Consider the following 22,353-nt stretch of genomic DNA (forward strand, 5'->3'; position numbering starts at 1 on the left):
GCACACTTCACTTATAATGAGCCACTTTTCAAGCTAGAACGTCTAGATAGTAAAATCCCTGAACTCACATACAAATATGTGTCTGCCGGTGTATATGTTGATGTGTGTTTATTGAGAAATAAGAGTGTTTGCTTTGGTAAGAGTTAAAATAGTGTTATGGATCTTGTAAGTGATGAGTCCGTTATTAATAAGCTGAAAAACTGGTGTCCACGTTGCATATTTTAGCACCTTGACATGTACCAACCAACCCCTCCTGCAGGCTGAACGGCGGAGGAACGCACAGCAATCATAACAATCAAAAAATGAAGGAGAGAGAGAGAGAGAGAGAGAGATAGGGAGAAAGAAAGAGCCTGAGGCAATGGAGATTCTTCTTTTTTTTTTTTTTTTTTGGGTAGGTGGGGTTAGAGACAAATCATTATCAGAACACCTGTCCGCTTCTGACTTAATAAATCAGAGTTGCTTAACAAAACAGTTTGGTAAAAGGGATATCAAAGGGGCAGGTTTGTCACACAATGCTGGGATTGATGGTTTGATGGAATGAAACGGAATTTGAGAAGCAGAGATCTGCAGAAAGTAGAGCAGGAGTTGCCTACATGGACGTGTTAAAGATTAAGGATCTGACATGTTTGCCAGCTGGCACGGGCTCTCAGCTCTGGAACACAGAACTTCAATGGCTCGGCATTAGTGTTGTCTTCTTCACCTTTTTAACTTGTTCAAGCATATCATTTTCTTTCTTGTCCAAGCTCACCATTTTTGCACAATTAGGCATTGTTCGACAGGGCAGGCGTAGCTTGGAATTAAAGAGGTTGTTTGGATAAAAATTACATTCTGTGATTATTTGCTTGCACTCATGATGTTCCAATTCTGTTTTTTTTCCCCCTGTGGAACAAAAGATGCTTAAAAGAATGTTTAAGCTGCTGTTTGTCATTTATAGATTTACAGTTCTTTTGGCTTCGGAAGAAAGGCCGCACAATTGATTGAAATCAAATCGTGATATGACTTAGTAGTTTGATTGACAAATTGCAACTGAGGTGATTTAATATGGGACATATGTGCATATTGAATTTGAGCAGCTAAAATCCAGTGTTCCACTGTCAACAGTGTTTTCAAGAAATGCTCAGTCACATGTTATTTCGATGGTCTATTAAGTTAAATTTAGGTTACATTGCATCTACATGCCAACTAACTCTCAGATTATAAGTAGACTGTTAGGTTGAGGTTAGGGTTAGTGTAAGTTGACATGTTCTGGCAAAATTTCTGATGGTCAGTTAAATGTCTGTTGAAGGAGCAGTATCAGCAGATATTAAGCAGAAAGTCTACTAACACTCAAATGGTACTTCAAAATAAAGTGTTACTAAATGCTCTTCATAAACGTAACATTCTGTAGTGCATTAAGTTATTGCCCAGCAGGTACACAATGATTTAGGTTGTGATGTCAGGTGACCAAAATTCAAGTCTAGCCAGCATCTAAAGACATTGATTTTTTACCAAAATCTAATGACGCGTCAACATCTTAAACCAGCATCATATTGACGTCAAATACTGACAATTATTCGTCAGGTGTGGCAACCAAATTCCAACATCTGATAGACGCCATAGTGGTAACATCCACACAACATCAAGCTGTAACATCATTAAACGTTGAAATTTGGTTAATTTTAGGTTGAACATTGATGTAGGCCTGATGTTGGGTTCTGACGTCAACCTGATTTTCATTTCCCAAAAAATGCAACGTCCCCACAACGTTGGGGTACAACATCAGTCTGACACCATGTTGACTTCTTGTGCATGCTGGGTGTTTAAGGCCAAGCTAGATTGGATTAGATTGGAGCCAAGCACTGTGTTCATTTACATGTGATTAGGTCTTTATCCAGATTTTCTAGTGGCTCATTTCACAGTAAATACTCTACATAACCTACAGTAATATCTATCTTAAATATAACAAATATATGACATACAAATAAAATATTAAATGTTTTCTATTTCCCAGTGATGGGTTGTAGCTGGAAGGGCATCCGCTAAGTTGGCGGTTCATTCCGCTGTGGCGACCCCAGATTAATAAAGGGAGTAAGCCGAAAAGAAATTGAATGAATGAAGGTTTTCTTTAGAAAAGTACCCTAAAATGTCTCATTGTGCATCAAAATATGTGCACTTTGTGTTTCAGAGTGCGGCACAGTTTTCATTTACACATGAGCAGCTCATTCAGTTAAAAAAAAAACACTCATTAACATTAACTCATCACTGAAAATAATTTTATACATAACTTAAAATAAGAAATTAAAAATCCAATACTATTATACGATTGTTGATCAAATTTGAAAAATAAAATAGCTCAATTAAATTGATATTATAGCCGGTGCACTGACATGTTGTGCAATTGTGCGTAAAGTGAAACGAGTTCAAGACAAGACTACTGGACTTTCTCAATCTTGCCCCCTGCTTCAGTCTAGCTACTGTCCTATCAAAAAGAAAAGAAAAGAAAAAATATATAAATTTGGCCAAATTGTGCAGCCCAACAAATATGTAGAGAAAAAAAACTACTTTTTATATGAGATAAATAACTTATGATACTGTATTTTCACAAAACTTTTTCTTTTTTGGCTGTGCATAGTCATCATGCCCTTTCATTTATAATATAATTCATCTATATAATTCATTCTATTCATCTTAGAAGAGAACAGAGTGAACACTTCCCAACTTGTCTTTTTAAAAGTGTTTTAAAATGATTGAGTTCTTCATTTGTGCCTGAATCATTTTTTAATCCTGTCCCCCAGCATGCACTGAAAACTGAAATACACTGATATACACTGAAATGCTTTTTTTTTTTTAACAGTTATTGAAACTAGCTTTATTTTAAAACGTAATACCTTAAACAGCCCAGAGACAGACATGACAAATGCAAATATATTAAGGTATTACTCTGACAAGCATTTCACACCAACACATATTGTACAATAGACTTCTAGAGCATTTGCCATCTTTCACAATTCTCCCTTTGTCAGTAGTACAAATATATACTTTAGTATTAATGTAGAAAAGCAAACCTCCCTGTCCTCCCACTAAATCTAAATAGGAATATATCATTCATCGGGAGGCCAGAGAGAGTGAGATGTGCAGCTGAACACAAGTATTACTAAAGTTGGAGCCAGAGGAAGTCAGATGTAAACAGCCGTTGGTTAGAGTAGAGGTGATAGTGAACGGAGTTTGGCATACACCTCTTCATTGTGAAATGCATGCTTACAAACACCCTCACACCATCAACCGGCACAAAACACAAGCCAAAATTCAGTCCAACAGCATTTCTTTTCCTTTTCTTGTTCAAAACAGTCAGTTCTGAAAGTGTTTTTGTAGCGCCCCCTTCTGGAGAAACACTTGAGCTGCAGGTCAGTCTCATGTAGCGAGACGCTTCGCTTGCTTTAAAGAAAGAAGAGAAATTTGGAGGAAAGAGAAAGAAAGATATTGCTTAGAGAAACCAAACCATCATTCAAGCACGAATGTTTATCAAAAGTGAAGATGTTTTGCATACATTACAATACTTTCTCAGTCTGGTTTTTAAGGATAGTTCACCAAAAAACTCAGATTTACGCACTATTTACTCTCTCTCAAGTGGTTATAAACCCTTGAGTTTACTTCTACACAAAAGAAGATATTTTGAAGAAAGTTGAATACCTGTAACTTCTCAATGGTTACAGGTTTTCAGCTTTCTTCAAAATATATATTCTTTTTTGTTTAGAGGAATAAATAATAATAATAATAATAATAATAATAATAATAATAATAATAATAACTCCGGTTTGAAAAAAGAAAGGGTGAGTAAATGATGACAGGAATCGCATTTTTGGTTGAACGATCCCTTTAAATTTGTACTGACTAAAGTGGAGAGAAAAATATATAATAATTATTAATTAATAATAATAATAATAAAATTAATAAATTTTAGAGAGACAGAAAAAAAAACGGATAGAACAATAAGAGGAATTAAGTTTACAAAGACAGAATTATGATGTGGTAAAACACTAATAAAAAATAATCCTAAATATTTTTTCCTTTACTTATTTTAGGACATTTAATTAGATTTAATATTAGACACAGTTTCTACCTCTTCCTGACCCCCTCGCTCCGCTTCCCTCTTGTCTATGTACTGATGAAGGTGTTGTTGGGGAATGGCTTCAGACAATGTAAAGTCTAGATTGGATAAACGGCTGGCCAGAAGTGCGATATGCACATCAATAAAGCAGCATTTTTTATGACAATTTATAACAATAATTTATATTTTTACATTACTGTGATGGTTGGTAGAGTTGGTGTGAGGGTAGGTGTTAAAAAGTACAATTTATTAGGTAATTTAATAGATAGCATAAATAATACTCGGTATAACTACTGGTTTTACATTACTGTGATGGTTGGGTTTAGGGTTGGGTGTTAAAAAATAAAATATAAAGAGTAAAGAGTAATTTTATTTTGAAACGGCAGACAATATGTAATTTGTATTATACAAAATATATAGAACATACATCTTTAATAATCATTAAGAACGATTTAAACAATGTTGTACCTGTGATGATAAACAGCTAAAATGTAGATCTATTTATAAACTCTATAATTAAGTTAACCAAAATTGATTTAACAACAGAAAGACCTAGAAGGAGGCTGTAAAATGACAGATAGAGGAACACACAAGGGATCATGTCAACATTTTTTTTTACTTGAACATTTTGTCCCCATAATCCTGAATATTTGGTGTAAGTCACTGCTCGGAACCAGCGCAGCCAAATATACACTCTGACCTCAGCTAAAAGCAGAGCATCATCCTAACACATATTTTCCAGAAAAGTGGGTTGAATAATGTTTTGATCTTTTTCCCCACATGTGCTTTTCAGAATATGTGAAGTATATAAACCAGGGCAGAAAAAAGTAATGCAGAGGTCATTGCTCCACTTTTACTAGAGTAATGGAACTATGTCACACATTTATTTCATTGATATGTACAGCTATTCAAAAACAAATACTCTAAATGCCGACATTTTTTATTTTTAAATTTAGAAGAAATGTCATCAAAAATAAGTTATGAATTTATATTATCCTGTATATACATATAATAAATATTTACTGTATATAGTAGTCAACATTTGAAATGGATCAAAACCTTTAATTAAAATTGTCCTAAAACTATTGAACAACACCCATTCTCTATTTAGGACAATATGGATTTTTTTTTTTTTGATCCACTTCAAATGTTGATTTATATATAAATTCCTTACTTATTTTAACTTATTCAAAATAATATAATATAATATAATATAATATAATATAATATAATATAATATAATATAATATAATATAATATAATATAATATAATATTCAGCACTTCTGAGTTCTGTGACTCTGATCTTGCACATACATATATATGGGAACATACATATTATGGGAACTAAAATTAGTACAGCAAAACATTTAATAACAAATAATACAAATGGAAAAAGTAAATAAAATAGGAAAATCTCATATATTCATAAATACTGGAGGATGTGGAGACCACTTTGTTCACTAAAAACATCCTGGCACTTACCAGCAAGGCCTCCTGGTTATCAGCCAGAGCCTGTTTAGCCAGGTAACGCTCACGCTTGATCTTCAGCTGCAGAGACTCAGGGATATCAGGAACCATCCAGTCAATCACACGCAGAACGAAGAACACTACATGCTGAATATATGAACACACACACTCATTACTGTAATGTACAGAGAAAATTATTTTTAGACCATTAGAAAAGAGGCTGTAATCAATCAATGGTTATGTATATTCTTTAATATATTTCACGGAAAAATCAAAATTTTACAGCATTTTGTTTTGTTGACACAAACTGCTGATTTAGACAGACTCACTAAATCTTTTTATCTTAATAACCAAAAAGATTTCAGAAGCTTATTATAATATATTTGTATATTTATGTACAGAAATACAACTATATAACCAATTAAATGTTTAGTTTGTTTTGGTTTCCACTTATAAATGTTCATAAAAAAAAAAAATTATTCTGTAAACTATATACATTCAAGCTCAAAATTATTCATACTTCTGGGTTGATTACTATATATTAGGCCTTTCACAATAGTAAATATATCGACTTATCACACAGCACATGGACATGACCTCAATCATTTTGATGCAATATATATATATATATATATATATATATATATATATATATATATATATATATATATATATATATATATATATCGCCCATACAAATAAAACAATTCTAGCAACATATTAGCTGATTGTACAACATCTCTATTTCTATTAGAGGTATCAGTGTAAGTATGGTTAAAAAAAAACATTAGTTGTTTTACAAATAGTACAAATAATGTAATAAACAAATAGCATTTACAATAAATTGCTATAGTATATTTTCATGTGGGTGTCTGACAACTGAAAATAGATCTGGTAGCAAATATTGCAGCCTTGGTTATTTTTTTTATCTTGCACTTTTTTAACATTTATTATTATGTATATAATATGTATTTTCACACTTTGATTTCAATGCCTATTTATTAAATTTTAAACATGACTAAAACTAAATGAAAAATTATTAAGAATAAAATATGAGCTCGTTGGAAGAGTATACTGTGCATTGTGATAATATTATATTGTCATTCTGGCATTATATAATATATTGCAATATGTTTTGGTACAACATATCATACAACAAAAAATAGATATCATGACAGGCCTACTATATATATATTGCATATTTGTATATAATGAAATTATTGATCACCTCAAAGGCGATGATAAATCCTAGTCTTACAGCCAGGAGCTCCCAATACACCAGCTTATATTTCCCATTTTCATCCCGGAATGCTTTATACCTGACAAGAAGAAAATAATTGACAAAAAATGACCACAAGAGAAGAAAAATCGAACATTGCTGACAGCTGCAGTTTTACAGTTTACTGCTATGATGAACAATTTCACCTCTTCAGTGCAAAACACAAAGATAGCCAGGAAATATCTGAACATGGCTAACCTGAACAAAATGCAACATATAAGGAACATCCCTTAAAAAAAAAGGCAAAATAGCGCATCTAATCAGATGTCAGGTTTGTTGCACTGCAGTGTTACCTGCACACAGTATGACTGGAGTGATTGTAACTGGGTGGAGAATAAGCCAGTGTGAAGTTGACATAACCATGGAGGTCATTGTTGAACTTGTACTGGTACAGCAGACGGGGCAGAAAATCTGAGGTGAACGCAATGAGGAATGCCTGTAGAGGGAAAAAAAATATATATATATATATATTGGATAACAAAACCCGTATATTATATGTTTCACAAATAAACAGCTAGCAAAACTGCTTCTCTGCTGATTTTTGGGGGGCAAAATCCCACCATTTCAAGAAGAATCTACAGTATCATTTTTGTGTAGGCAAAAGCGTGTGCTCACTTTGGTCAAGCACATTTACAGAGCTCACCAGGAGAAAGATATTTTGACAACAACTTGTGTGTGATCAGTAGAATACACTGTATGAAAATTATGGGTCAAACATTCGGTTTGTTTGACAATCTAATTAAGTAAACTATTAAATTATTATTTTTTTTTTTACAAATTTAAGTGGTTTGAACATGAAACAATTTAGCAAAAAGACAAATTTTGTTGTTTGAACGTAAAAAAAAAAACACTACATTGTTTTTTAATTTACCCATAAAGTTGCCTAGATTTCTCTAATTTGACAAAACTGACTTGTTTTTTGTTTGTTTTTGTTTTTGTTTTGAAGATTATTTGCTAAATGTTGTTGATGAAACAGTTTCAGTTCACATTGACTATTTTTTTCCTCAATACAGCAGTACTAAACAAGTTTCCAAACTGTTTAGAAAACATTCGTAATCTTTTCATGTAACAGATATTATCATATTATATTTAAGAGATTGTTTTGTAAAAATATTTTTTTATATCTATAAAAATGAGAAACTAAGAAACACTAATGTTCACTAATGAAGGTTACTTAAATTAAAATGTTTAGAAGTGTTGTTTAAAGTTCATGTATATGCTTACACACATTTTTTAAAAAAATATTACCACTTTTAATTTGTTCTGCAGCGATAAATATATTTTTATTAATGTGTTTTATTTTTTAAATGGTAGAAGTCAGTGTAGGAAAACAACGCATAAAACATATGACCTCACCAGACTGCGATTATGATTTAATAAATCAAATGTCAATCTAAGTAGTGTATGAAGAACTTAAATTACTACTGAAAAAAAGTGTTGCATGAAGAACTGTTGCAAGCAATTTATTTGTGTTGAATTTAAACAAACAAATTAAGTTCAATAATGTTCAACTTAATTTTTTCGTTTAAATTCAGCCCAAATAAATTGTTTACAACCACTTAACGTAAAAAAAAATGAAAATTACATTAGATCATTTAGAAATAAATATATTCAGATAAAACAATCATATGCAATCACTTAATGATTATAATAATCACAGTATAACCATTCTACGTTACTTTAATGATCAGGTAATCATTATTTATTGCTAATATGTAATAATTTATAATAAATTAAGTCAATGAAAATACAGTTGTTTATTTTTAGTACACGCTAAGTCATGGTGCATTAACTAATGTTAACAAGCACAGTGTTGGACTTTAATAATGAATTAGTAAATGTTAAATTATAATTAATAAATGCTGTACAAGTATTGTTCATTATTAGTTCATGTTAGTAAAGACATTACCTAACATAAACTGTGTGTCCCATTTTATAAAGTGTTACCTGTACATTGCAAAAAATATAGTAAATGATTATACATGAGTAAGCTGGGAGTAAGCTGTATTGGTTAGATAATACAAGTTTTTTTTCTTAGCAGGTTCTCACATTGACTATGACAGACACGTGGGACAGCGCCTCCAGTATGATGAACCAGACACCAATGTGCTGTGCTCGCTCTGCCACGGGCCGCCGGTATTCACACACAAACTTATGAGCATCCAGCCTCACTTCCACCCAGTTATTCAGCAGAGCAAACAGAGGAGCCAGAGGAAACGCCGCCACAAAGATAGTGATGAAGCCAAACTGCAGAACTGGAAGAAGCGAAGATCACATACTGTAAGTTCAGCAAGAGCTTCTATACAGAAGAGTCAGGTCCATTTAATGTTTATGATTAATTTATAAGATGATTGCAGGTAAAAATGTGTGTCTCTTTTGGTGGGACAGAAATTCAGTTGAAGTTCTGTATGATGTTATAGAGCTGAAGACAAAATTATTAGCCCTTCAGTGAATTTCCCTATCAAGTAATGTTTTAATGCCCTACTATATTTTTTATTTGGAAAAATTCTTAATTCTTAATATTTAAAAATAAATATTATTAGCCCCTTTTAGGGTTTTTTTTCTGATTGACTACAGAACAAACCACTGATGTCTAGGCATGGGCCGGTATAGGATTCTGATGGTATGATAACTTTGGATAAAAATATCGCGGTTCCACGGTATTACAATCTTGCTGCACATATCATACTGCCCTTAATATAAGTTCTTTTTAAATGTCTGGGTAAAAACAACAATGTGTTCCCGCATTGAACCCAATATATTTTACTTTAAAATATATTTAAAATATTTTGGACCAGTAGCTTTTGGTGTAGAGGTTCCTTTTTTGCTGGAGATACTGTTGCCCTAAAAAACTAAACAAAACCATTGTGAAAAAAAATGTAAAAACCATACAAACAAACCAAAAACGTACATATACCGTAAGAACGGTATAACAGAAAACTCATTTGTTGCTCAAGACATATTTATTTGTGCTAGGGAAAAATGTATACTGATTAATCACATCCAAAATTTTGTTTTGACAATTTAATTGTGTGTACTGTGTATATTTATTATGTACATATGTGCATATTTGAGAAAATGTTTTTTTATATTTAGATATAAATTATATGTGTATGTGATACATAGATAATTAAATGTATATATACTTTGTAACAAAATTGGATCGCATAGCTTTATTTCTATGTATATGTGTGTATCACTTATGCATATGGCCAGACAGAACCTGCGGACATTTTTTGCTATTTCTGCAGAGAATTTTGTAAAAATCTGCGGATGTATGCAAAATGATTTTGGGAGTATGATAACTATAAACTTAATATATCAAATAAAAAATAACACCTTTTTAATTTTTATTTAATGTTTACAATGCAAATTAAATTAGAACCCCTTATTTGGTAAACAAAGCAAGTTTCTCATAAAATATATCTACTACAAGACAGAAAAAAATTACTTTACAAACTGTAATCTAAATAAATTATATACACATTTTCATATCAGTCAATAATATTAATAAATTTAATCAAAAAACTAAAATAATATAAATTTACACATGTTTACACAAGTAAATACATAGACTCAATGATGGGTTAAAAATCTGAGGAAATCTGCAGATTTCAGCATGCGCAGATTACGTGTGGGCCTATTTATACATAAGAAATATTTATATAATACACATATATTATGTCAAACACACTTTTATTTTGGATGTGATTAATTGTGATTATTCATTCATTTCTTTTCGGCTTAGTCCCTTTATTCATCTGGGGTCACCACAGCAGAATGAACCACCAACTTATGCAGCATATGTTTTACACAGCGGATGTCCTTCCAGCTGCAACCCAGTACTGGGAAACATCAAAACACACTCATTCCCACACATACACTACAGTTAATTTAGCCTACCCAAATGACCTATAGCGCATGTTTTTGGACTGTGGGGGAAACCGGAGCTAACTGTGATTAATCTTTATCTAATTATTTTATCTTTATCTTCATCTAATAGTTCTACATTATTATAAATGTTGAAAAAAAAATTAAAAGTTGAAAATTTTGTAGAAAAAAAAGTAAAGTATTCTTTGACAAACTAAAAAGGACCGCATGTGTTTTAAAATGGTAATCTTTTATAACCGGATCAACTCTGAACAGAAGTGTGCTTGCTCGCATATCAAAATGTTAGATTTTCTTTGTCATGTCAAATCTTGTCTAGTGCTCCAGGTAAGCCAGGACTGACAGTGAAAAATACAGTAGGTGCACAATTTCCTGAAGTCAATATTTTCTGACAGAAATGAAAAGCTTACAAAAGCGGAAAGACTATCATCTTACCAATCTCCAGATATTCGTCAAAAAGTCCCTCGCAGGGAATCAACTCATAGTCTTGCTCCCAGCGCTCAGGCTCTTGTGTCTTCTGGGCTTTCTTCACAGATGCCAAGGCCCGTTTCTGTCTCCAAGCCTTTATTTTACTGAAAAACAGAGAAAGAAAATGAGAAAAGCAGAAGCAACAGACATAAAGTGTTCTGTTTGATGATGAAGATAATGAGGATGTCTCTTCTGAGGCTATTTCTAGCTCTAAAATAGAACAGTACTCATGCTGAACGATACTTTTTGCCTGAGCTTGACTCTGGTGATGCATTATTGATAAGGGAGCACTAAAAGCTTCTCCTGTGTGGCATTTATCCTGCTAAACCGCTGGAACTACTGCCTTACAGGAGAGACATGCTGCAGTACTGGCACTGAGAGAGTCATCGCTCTGCCCACTGCGCCCTGCAGCAGATTAATCCATATGCATATCAGTCAATGCACATAAACAGCTATCCAGGCTCACTGTGTATGATAGTAGAAAGTCTTCATTGATTTTTTTTTTATACTACAACAGAGACGTTTTCCAACCCCCAAATCTAAATCTCAGAGAAAGGTTTTTGCATTTTAAGATGTTCATCGTTTGCTTATTATTTATTATTCATGTTTTCCACAATGTATGACCCACAAACCTCTGCAGAAACTGCTGTGCCAACTCACATTGCTGACTCCTTTTTATGTAGGATCAGATTATATAAATGTAATTCTTATTGAAAATGTAACAGTCTTAGTGTAGATACTACTGTACACGGTTTGCTCTACCATATAAAAATGTTTCAAGTTACATATGACTTGTCACAAGGGAGTCACGTACGGGATGACAAACTCCTGAATGTTGTTGATGAGTTGTTTTCCCACCATGATGATGCAGAGCTGCTCAGCCAGTTCAATCAGACAGCCTCCTGGTCCACACTGCAAACACAGGCACATATCTTATGTCTTAAATGCTCATAGAGGATGCACTTCTTTCTAAAAACAAAACTTTTATATTTTATAAACGTAATAATATTTAAAATATTTTTTTAATCTGAAAATATTGGTGGTTCTAGAAAACTTGTTCAGCATGAGGAAACCTAAATATTGGATATTAGAAACATTTCATGATAAATGATCAAATTTTTCACAAACCTCCAAGAGCATGGGCTCTATTTTAAAGATCTAGGCGCAAAGTCTAAAGCGCATGGCGCAAAAACATTAAGAGCATGTCAGATTTTAACCTTTGTTTTTTTAAAAATGGAAAAATACACTTTGCGCCCTGGCACATGGTCTAACAGGGTTGTGCCTATTCTCTTAATGAGTTATGGGTGTGTTTTCAGCCTAACGTGCATTAAACCAATCAAAGTCTCATCTCCCATTCCCTTTAAGAGTCAGTTGTGTCATGCCATGGTGCGCATTTGCTATTTACATAGCGAACTTTGTAAGTGGAAAAACTGAATACTTCACTAGCAAAGAAACAGTTAAATAAAGCATCTGCAGCATGAGGATAAACAACGGGCCTCCTCCATTAGGCCTCTTTACCTTCTCTTTACTATACTTTTACTCTTTACTCCTTTACTTCTGTGGAGTAGGAACACTGTTGTATGCACTCCACTGAAGACATTCATTAGTCTACATATTTAATTTTGTTTGTAAAGTACAAAGATTTGTTTCAAAACTATTTCTAAATTCATTTGTAATTTCCAACAAACAAATAAATGAACAATAATAACCAAGTGTGGTCAAAAAAACGGAGTTATATCCAAACACCCGTCGAATTCTTATGCCCCATATGGTGATGCATACATCTCCAAAACCCTGACAGGTGGACAAATCTAAACTTGCTTTTAAAAAAACAAATATAAATAAACATATAATAAGTAATACTACTTAGAAAAAAAACATTATACAAATGCTAATTGTCATGAATAAACTGAAAAAGCCCTCTGACGTGATGGTATGGAGGTAGTGTTTTTTTTATTCATGTAGAAAATAATAATTTTTGTAATATTTTAATCCTATAATTTTTTTCATTTTTAAAGATATTTGTGTATTGCTGCACATCCTGAACCTTTGCACTGAATCATATAATGGGAAAATATCAAAAATCCGAAACATACATCTGAATGCAAAAGCACTCACATCCTCATTCCGCATCCCGAACAATGTACCATAATGTCCAGGATAGCCCACAAATCTGCATAAAAAAATGACGAAAGCACATTGAACGCTCTGATTTTGAAACAAGGTTTTGTTTTGCTAGGCTGGTTAACAGATTACCTGCCCTTGAAGAAGGCCACATAGAAAGGTGATGAGTAAAAGTTGACAAACTGAAAGATGAAGACTTTGAATGTAAAGGCATCTTCGTACTGTGTTTGTGTCCTGTGCATCTCTGTAAGGACAACAAAAATAAACAGTTTCAGGAACAGCGGTATTTGAGTGCACAAGATAAATGAGCTTTATTTAATGGCATGTGTGAAGTCTCAAAGCTTTATTGTAATTGCCTTAGAGAGAAAGACTTGCGTCTAGAGCTCTAATAGTTTATTGATTTTTAAAGTCAGTGTGGACGGGCAGGTTCATTATACTGAACCACAGAAAATGGCAACACTGGCCTGATTTGATTTAAAGCCCTAGGCCTGCATTGCATTATGGGATGTGATCTTACCCCATTTAGTGAGCTGTTCTGCCAGGGCTGTGTAGACCTGCCCCATCAGCAAGATCAGAGCCAGGTTCACCAAAGTGCTGGATATGTTGGCAATATTCCCAGCCTGGAAGACAAAATATGTGTGTGCGGAGTTGATTCAGAGTTCGAGAGTTGCTGCAGGTGCGGAGGAGATTAATGAAATGCTGCATTACAGGCTTTATATTTAATGCAGATGGATTTGGTGCCCACCTGAGTACGCAGAACAGAACTGCCAGTTTCGAACATCATTACGCTTACTATACTGCGGTATATGATGACTGTGACCAAGAAGATCATCACTACACACAGCTGGGGAAACAGATTGAGAAACGTGGGACTTTTTATGATAAAGTATCTCATATCTATTGAAGTAATTCATTTTTTTATCTATTAAACCTCCAGTGGGTCTCACCATTATAACAATGACCATAGAGCCCGTCAGCATGCGAGAAATCCGGGCTTTTTCAGGGAAGTAGGGCTCCTTCACTCCTGTCACTGGGTTCTCCTCCATTGCAGGGGCCATTGCAGCAAACTCGGGACGTGGAGGTTCCTGTGCATTTATGAAAGAATAACATTTATTATTTATAAAATACATGTTATCATTTGTATAAATACATACAGAATAAAAAAAATTACTTAAAAAATTATTTCCAGTTAAAACAAGCTTTTTTGGCAAAGCAAAATACCAAATGTGTTTGTATTGTAAAGATTTACTGTATTGTTTTTTTCTATTACAATTATTTATTTTGTTCTGCTGTATACAAAAGGGTAAAAACTCAAATTTAAAATGTATTTTTGCACCTTTTTCATTTCCTATTCTCCCCACATACAACGATTAAACAACTGATAAAAATCCCAGTTCTGACACTAAAACATAAAAAAAACTTCAAGCAAGCCAACACAATAACATACTTTGCTTATGAGTAGGCTCACACAGAATCTGTGCGTGCAGAACTCCACAGATTTCTGCAGATTTTTAGCCCATTGAAACTATCTATTAAGTTGTGTATAAATGTGTGTAAATATATTTATTCAGTTTTTGTTAACTAACTCAGTAATATTACTGACTAATATGAAAGCATTCATATGATTTACTTGCAATACAGTTTGTAAAGTAGTAATTTCTGTTTTCATTTCATATATGGTAGATATATTATATAAGAGACTTGCTTTGTTTATCAAATAAATAGATCTAATAGGATCTGCGTTGTAAACATTAAATAAAAGTTAAAAATGTAGAATTGTTTAATTAACATATTACGTTTTTAGTACACTCAAAATCATTCCACATAGATTTACAGGTTTTTTTACAATAATCTGTGCAGAAATAGCAAAATAATTCAGCAGATTCTGTCTGGCCCTGTTTGTAGGTTCTCCTCTAAATGGAAAAAAAAACCCAGCAGACAAAAGTAGAACAAAAATCCAAACTGATCATGTTTCATTTTTTTCCCCACATAAAAGTAGTGTTTCTGATATTTACCCACAAAGAACATAACCTTTTTTAATTCTTATTTTCCTGCATCCAAAAACAAATAAAACAAATAAAAAAAGTTCCACTTCTAACCTTGATCTGACATATATAAACATAACTAAACAAACAGTTCCAAAACACTATTACAAAACAAAATATTTTTCACTTCTCATTTTTCCACATACAAAAAATATTTTAGTATTTTTTGTATGTTGATTTCCCCAACATTTAAAACTTTTCTTAGAATATTTAACAAATACTAAAATCAAACAAAACTAAATTTTCTTTTCTTGTTTTTATTTACACAAATCAAAAACAAAACAACTTTTCTCTTTTCTCTATTAAACAAATTAAGAAATCAAAACAGTTTTCACCTTTCACTTCATGGTATAATGTTGTTTATGTAATGTTTAAACATTTAAAAGAACAAAAATACAAATTCTAAAACATTATAATAATCAAACCTCGTCCTCATGGAAATCCATGCAGTCCCAGTGGTGAGCGAGAGTGGCATTCTTACGTTTCCAGTACTCCAAGAACGTGACAGCCCACAAAGACATGAACACACTGAAGAAGACCGTCCCGGGATGATCAAAAAGATAACCAACCTAGGGGAGAGTTGGGAATAATCACCATCAAATAAAATATAGTCCTAATGCCTAATTATTTCTCATTACTGGCTCCACACTACATTACAAAAATGAAATTACATGAATAACTATATTTTACGTAATGAAATATATATAAATGACCATTTTGAGGGATGTAAACACAAAAAATAGTCCCAACGTTTTCCTGTTTAACATTCTTAATTTCTATAGCTTCCCAGAATGCAAAAAGAGCCACACATCAATAAATAATTTTATGATAGTGGTTTTAACATTAAGTTATGATTGAATTGCTTTTTGTTAAAGGAGTTATAGTTTGATAACAAGCAAGAAATGCTCATGGGCCAGTGAAATGATCACATTAAAATGGTCTATACTCCATACACATATTAACCAACAATATAAATATTAATGCTACAATACTGTCTCCTGCATACAGAGCCAAACTCAACCAAAGCAACTTGAGCCAGGGATGATTACCTTGGCCATGGGACAGATGTCAGACATATTCCAGGGTTTACAGGTTTCACACAGAGGACACATTAGATAAAGTCCTCCGCTTTCACAGATTTCCTTCCTGTAGACAGTAAATGTAAATGGACAGCAATGGAATGAAAGCAAAAATGAAGAGTGAGGTTACTAGAAGCAGTGGCTTAGTTTTATGCTAAAATCAATACACCAAATAGACAGACACTGTAGTGCTTCTATAGTCTCATTTTCATTCTCCTTATTTTGTGTTTATACTGAGGTGTAAACTGCACCAAATTTCTCAACACATTACCAGTAGTACTTAGTCAACAGTTGCTATGATATGACATTATTTCTCATAGCAGAAAAATAGCTTAGAGGAGCACTACATGTGTGAGAATGGTTTAGTGCTGCATCTAACACACAGTTAATCGATAATCTAGGAGACACTTACGCTGGAGTATTGGATCCCATAGTCAAAATACCCGAAACAAAGACACACGTGCCAACCAATGCAGCAGGCAGAAGCCAGGCGGTGTAAAATCCTGAAGGCAAAGAATATGGTTATTATTATTCACTAATATATTGTGTATGCCAGTACTGAGTTGCGGCTGGAATCATTCAGCTGTGGTGACCCCTGATGAATAAAGGGACTAAGCTGAAGAAAAATGAATGATTATTGATTCGGTGACATGCGGAAAGCATGAATGAAAATGTTAGCATATTAAAATTGATTTATTATTATAAAAAAGGAAGGAATAACTCATTAAAGGATTTATATTTCTTTTAAATAAATGAATGATTAAACAGATTACTGATTCAGCTGTGCATTAAGATATTTGACCTTAATATATTAGCCATGTTTTATTCATAAAATGCTCATGTGTCAGCCTATGTGAGAGATTTATACTATAGAAGATATTAAACAATAGTGTTCCAATTTAAAAGTAGCATCTCTTCCAATAGAAAAACTGGTAACACTTTACAATAAGGTTCATTATTTAATGCATTTACTAACATGAACTAATCATGAACAACACATGTACAGCATTTATTAATCATAATTAAACATTTCCTAATGTATTATTAACATCCAAGTCCATGCTTATTACCATTAAATAATGCACCATGAGTTAATATGAACTAACAATGAACTACTGTATTTTCATTAACTAACTTTAACTAACATGAACAAATACAGTACTAAATGTATTATTCATTGCTTGTTCATGTTAGTAAATGCATTAACTAATGAACCTTATTGTAAAGTGTGACCGAAAAACTCAAATTATTAATTCATTTTCCTTTAGCTTATTACTTTATTTATCAGGGGTTGCCACAGCGGAATGAACCGCCAACTATTCCAGCATATGTCTTTATGCAGCGAATGCCCTTCCAGCCGCAACCCAGTAATAGAAAACAATTATTTAAAAATTGAAATGTTATCACTGAGGGTTCCTACACCAACACAACAGAAAAACAGGCAGATGTTGTGTTGAACAGTCCCTCTAGTATTTTGTGATTCTGTGCTGTGATTTCAGAATTTAAAGCCAAAATTAAGCAAATGATGCAAATTTAAGATGAGTTTCTTTTTTTACAGTCACGACATTGTCCAAACTCCTTCTGCATTGTTTTGTATTAAAAACCATAATATTCAGAAATAGTAACTTTAGCATGATTTTTCGAATGATGTTGACGAAGCAATTAAAAGTTGTTTATATTTTTATCATTTAGAATTTTTTGTATATCAAATTTAATGTAGTAGGCTTTATTTGGTTGAACTAAACACTTTCACTTTGTTTCTCTCAGTGTTAATGTTATATAAAAATCAGACAGTAGTTCTTAAGGACAAAACAGTAATGAAGTCAATTGAGATCTGTACATTAGTTTATATATTTAACAAAGCAGCACAAGAACCGCAGGAAATACTACTGAATTAGTCAGTTTAGGCCAAAGTAGACTTTTTCCGCAAAATCAACTGTTCTGCACTGAGCAAATAAAAAACAGCCACAGATAGTATTTTAAGTAGGGAAAAGAATAAAATGTTGGTAAGAACACCATTACCATAAAAATAGGCAAAACATTTTGTTTAAATGCATTTTTGACAAATGGAAAGTAAAATTTAAAGTGACAAACAAAAACCACATATATAAAGTTCCCTGACTTTTCCCAGTCTGGAGTAGACCATTTCAAATTCCACGATATTCTTGTGGGAACTCTGATTACTGTGCCTTACAACAGATTATGGGAAATGTAGCCCTTCAATAACAAAACAACTGTTTTGATAATATTGAAAGGGCAGTGCAGACAACACATTTCTTTGTGACCCCATATTTCTTGTATGTATATTTAGGCTATTTGCTTGCTTTGCACCGTAAGGAACTTTGAAATAAGTGAACTCCTCTACTGAAGTGATATGGAACTATAATGCAGTCTAGACCTGATTTAACATAACTGTGTGTCTCCCTTAAAACACACCGTCCCTGAAAAATAATTGTACACCTAAGAATACATTTGTCAAACTCAGTTCCTGGAGGGCCACAGCTCTGCACAGTTTAATTTTAACCCTAATTTAACACTTGATTTAACTAATTGAGTCCTTCCAGCTTATTTGAGACCTAAAGGTAAGTGTGTTGAAGCAGAGTTGGAACTAAACTGTGCAGGGCTGTGGCCCTCCAGAAACTGAGTTTCACACTGCTGCCTTAGAACATTCATCAACCAGTCAGAATCAAGAATTTAAGTCAGTATAAGTAATAGTCTGTCATTATAAGTAATAGTAATACTACTTCTCACCCAGCCATGCGAAATAAAGTGCGATCTTCTCTCCAAAGTATTCACGGATGTGATCCAAAGGCTGGTACTTGCACCATTTTAACCAGCTGGCCCAATAGTGATACAGAACCTGTCTCTTGTTCAGCTGGTCAGGCTGAGTGTCACAACTTGGGAGCTTAAAGGGGCCCTAAGAAGCAGAAAAAAGCTGACAATGATGCTGGACATGCATGTTTGAAGAGCTTTGCTGTATTTGGTGCTCCATTGTCTAACCTCATGCAGTGGGAATGCACCAGTAAAAGCCCCATCTCTCAGCAGACGAGCTACTCCAACTTCTGCACGCTTCCTTCTGCCATACGCAGTCCTAGCTAGGATTTCATACACCTGCAATAGGAACAGAATTATGCTGTTGATCTTTATACAAGAATCTTGAAACAAAATTCATAATGGTCTATAAACGGTCCAAAATCCATCACGGCTTTCATAAAATATATTAACCAGCAGTTGTTTTCAATACTGATAACATGAATATAATGTGCAATTTTAGTACATTACTTGAGCATCTATACCTTTTTTTCATTGTGAGCATTAAAACTCTAGATGATGGATAATAAAGCCCAGAGTGTTTTCTTTTTAAAGATACATAAACTGTGAATGTAGACGAAGAAATTCAGCAACTGTAACTGTTTTAGTTTGGGAAGGTCATTTTTGAGAAAATGTCTCTGATGGTGAGGGAAAGGAGGACACTGATATGGTCTCTGAAAACTTTTTACACAAATCTCATTTTGCATGCTAACTTCATCCAATTTGAAATATAAACTCATGAAACACTTGGCTTTCAAGACCTTTTTTTCTAGGACATAACATTAATGTTTTCCTGTGTTTGTAAATGGAAGATCAAATATTGAACACACTACTTTTTTTCTCATGACTTCATAATGTGTAACTTTTAATATTTTTGAGCATGAAACTTTCCCTTTTACCAGTAAAGCTCAAAATGTCTTCTTTCCAAAGATGCCTAATTTGTAGCTTAATGGAGTCAAGAACTGTTACTATTTAAAGTTAGGTAGGTGGAAATCCCCAAAAGTGAGTGCTGGCTAACAGGTTAAGCACCAAATCAACACTTTTTTTTTCTGAATGTGACACATGACACTAAAGATTGAAAAATGGCTTTTGTACAATCTGCTTTATCAAAGAAATAAATGATTGAAATACATGAAAATATAATTATGCTGTATTTTACATTAATTAAAATTGAGACACACACGTATTGTATAAAATCCTATTTTTAATTTGTAATAATATTTGACCCTGGACCACAAAACCTCTTGTTGCATGCCTTTATAAAATATAAAGTATGAGTCTAAATTTATTATGCCAAAAATTATTCAAATATGAAGTAAAGATCTAAAAAATTTAGCAATGCTAAGCTTTAAAGTCAATTTCTTCAATATTTAGATTTGTTGGAGCCCAAATAGTTGTATCAAATATTATGCAATCCTAACAAACTGCCCATCAATGGAAAGCTTATATTTTGATCAAATAAATGCAACATTGACTTTTGAACAATACTGTAGGTGTGCTATTTTACATTTCGGTGTACTGCACACTCACAATGCGGTGTCTTTGTGTGCTTGTGAAGTAGTTTTCACGGTCATCAGAGCCCAGAAACCTAACAAACCAACAAGTCAAATTAAATATTTTCAAATCGGTTTTCAAACAGATGAAACTCTATTCCAAATATCAGTCCGATCTCATGAGGAAACAAAAGTATTTCACATATTTTAAAAAGTGGCTAATTTCCATGAATTCATACAATTTAATTAGTATGAAAACATTTAATTTTAAAAAGGAGGCATTCCCCCAAACCCCACACCTCATTGGGCGATGAGCGAATCGTACTAAAACAGGAAGGAGATTGTACAAATGAATACAAATTAGCCACTAAATCAAAAAGTTAATTGGCATTGACAAATACAGAAGCGAAGCATAACTTTTCCATTTTGGACTTGCGGAAGGCACATGTGTAGTAGTCAACAGGACGGTTGGGGACAGAGTCTTTCATGATGTTTGGTACCCAGAGCTTCTGTAGAACTCGAGCAGAAGTATTGAAGTCTGGATGAGGCTGTGCCTGTCAATGGACAAATACAACACACTCCAGAGCTTACAGTTTACCCAATTATGCTTCTTTTAAGCTGTGAAAGTTTTGAGGTGAACTTAATAATGACACCTTACCTGTAGAGGAGCTCTTAAACACAACTCCTCAGCATAGTACACCAGCACGTCCCACGGAGCATGAAGCTTCAGATAGTGGATAGTCTTCTTTACACTGGAGGATTCCTCCTGAAGATGTAGAGAAATACATTAGAAACTATTTATTAAGCAACATGAATAGCTCTGTATTAAGAAGATGAACCTTTTCCATCAACAGTCCAGCAGTCTGGAGGTTCAGGATGAATTTGTCTCTCCATCTGGCCAGCTGAGCTTTTCTTCTCTCTGACCTGCTCTCCTCTTGTGCTGGTTCTGCTGCCCCCTCGGACGCCTCTGCTTGTCCTCGACTTCTGCGCTTACGGCGAACCTTTACCTCCCACACCAGCACGAAGTCTGAGGTAAGAGTGAGCAGGGTTTAATATGACTTTATACTGTGTGCACCAATGGGGTTCATTTGTTTACAGCGCTTTACCTATTTTTGTTTGGCCGTCTCTGAAGTAGTTGCCTGTATGGTGAACAGGTGCGCTTGCGGTCTGTTCACAATGAACGTATATGGGGTCATCGTCATCATTGGCTGCAGTATTCAACTAATTTGGGAACAAAAATTTCTATAAGTAAAACCACAAGACCACTTTTGTGTATATCTTAAAAATTCATTTTTATTTTGCATTGTGCATTTTTTTTCTTTTGGCCCTTATCCACTTTCATCAGATGGATTGGCTGGATTTTATTTAGTGAATTAAGGCTTACAGTTAAAAAGATCAAAAACCGGTTGAACACAAATTATGTTATTTTAAAAAATGTTAGAAACTTGTAACCATTGACTTCCATAGTATTTGCTTATAATGCCAATGTTTATTCTACAAAATATCTGCTTCTGTGTTCAACAGAATAAAAAAAAAAACTCATAAAGGTTTGCAACCACTTGAGTTCATAAACTAAATGTTCATTTTGGGATGAACCATCTCTTAGGGCTT

At 33.4% G+C, this 22,353-nt stretch overlaps 1 protein-coding gene across 2 annotated transcripts in view; it reads right to left on the reverse strand.

Moving 5' to 3' along the window:
• Window positions 1–389: 389 nt before the first annotated feature.
• The window catches only part of ano11 (anoctamin 11), a 24,568-nt gene continuing 2,604 nt past the window's right edge, over window positions 390–22,353 (reverse strand). For both annotated transcript variants that reach the window (XM_087307132.1, XM_087307131.1), the window contains 22 exons: window positions 21,849–21,963; window positions 21,582–21,769; window positions 21,401–21,508; window positions 21,160–21,296; window positions 20,780–20,837; window positions 19,439–19,549; window positions 19,190–19,355; window positions 16,851–16,941; window positions 16,409–16,505; window positions 15,785–15,928; window positions 14,262–14,399; window positions 14,060–14,158; window positions 13,832–13,934; window positions 13,447–13,558; window positions 13,309–13,363; window positions 12,005–12,102; window positions 11,158–11,294; window positions 8,884–9,089; window positions 7,128–7,270; window positions 6,784–6,874; window positions 5,571–5,702; window positions 390–3,414 (listed from right to left, as the gene is read on the reverse strand). In XM_087307132.1, the coding sequence (XP_087163258.1) occupies window positions 3,391–3,414; window positions 5,571–5,702; window positions 6,784–6,874; window positions 7,128–7,270; window positions 8,884–9,089; window positions 11,158–11,294; window positions 12,005–12,102; window positions 13,309–13,363; window positions 13,447–13,558; window positions 13,832–13,934; window positions 14,060–14,158; window positions 14,262–14,399; window positions 15,785–15,928; window positions 16,409–16,505; window positions 16,851–16,941; window positions 19,190–19,355; window positions 19,439–19,549; window positions 20,780–20,837; window positions 21,160–21,296; window positions 21,401–21,508; window positions 21,582–21,769; window positions 21,849–21,963 (2,553 nt within the window). In that variant the 3' untranslated portion in view covers window positions 390–3,390. The remainder of the gene's footprint in view (window positions 3,415–5,570; window positions 5,703–6,783; window positions 6,875–7,127; window positions 7,271–8,883; window positions 9,090–11,157; window positions 11,295–12,004; window positions 12,103–13,308; window positions 13,364–13,446; window positions 13,559–13,831; window positions 13,935–14,059; window positions 14,159–14,261; window positions 14,400–15,784; window positions 15,929–16,408; window positions 16,506–16,850; window positions 16,942–19,189; window positions 19,356–19,438; window positions 19,550–20,779; window positions 20,838–21,159; window positions 21,297–21,400; window positions 21,509–21,581; window positions 21,770–21,848; window positions 21,964–22,353) is intronic.

This window comes from Danio rerio, chromosome 23 (assembly GCF_052040795.2).
Source record: "Danio rerio strain M-AB ecotype USA chromosome 23, GRCz13ab, whole genome shotgun sequence".
Taxonomy (NCBI): domain Eukaryota; kingdom Metazoa; phylum Chordata; class Actinopteri; order Cypriniformes; family Danionidae; genus Danio; species Danio rerio.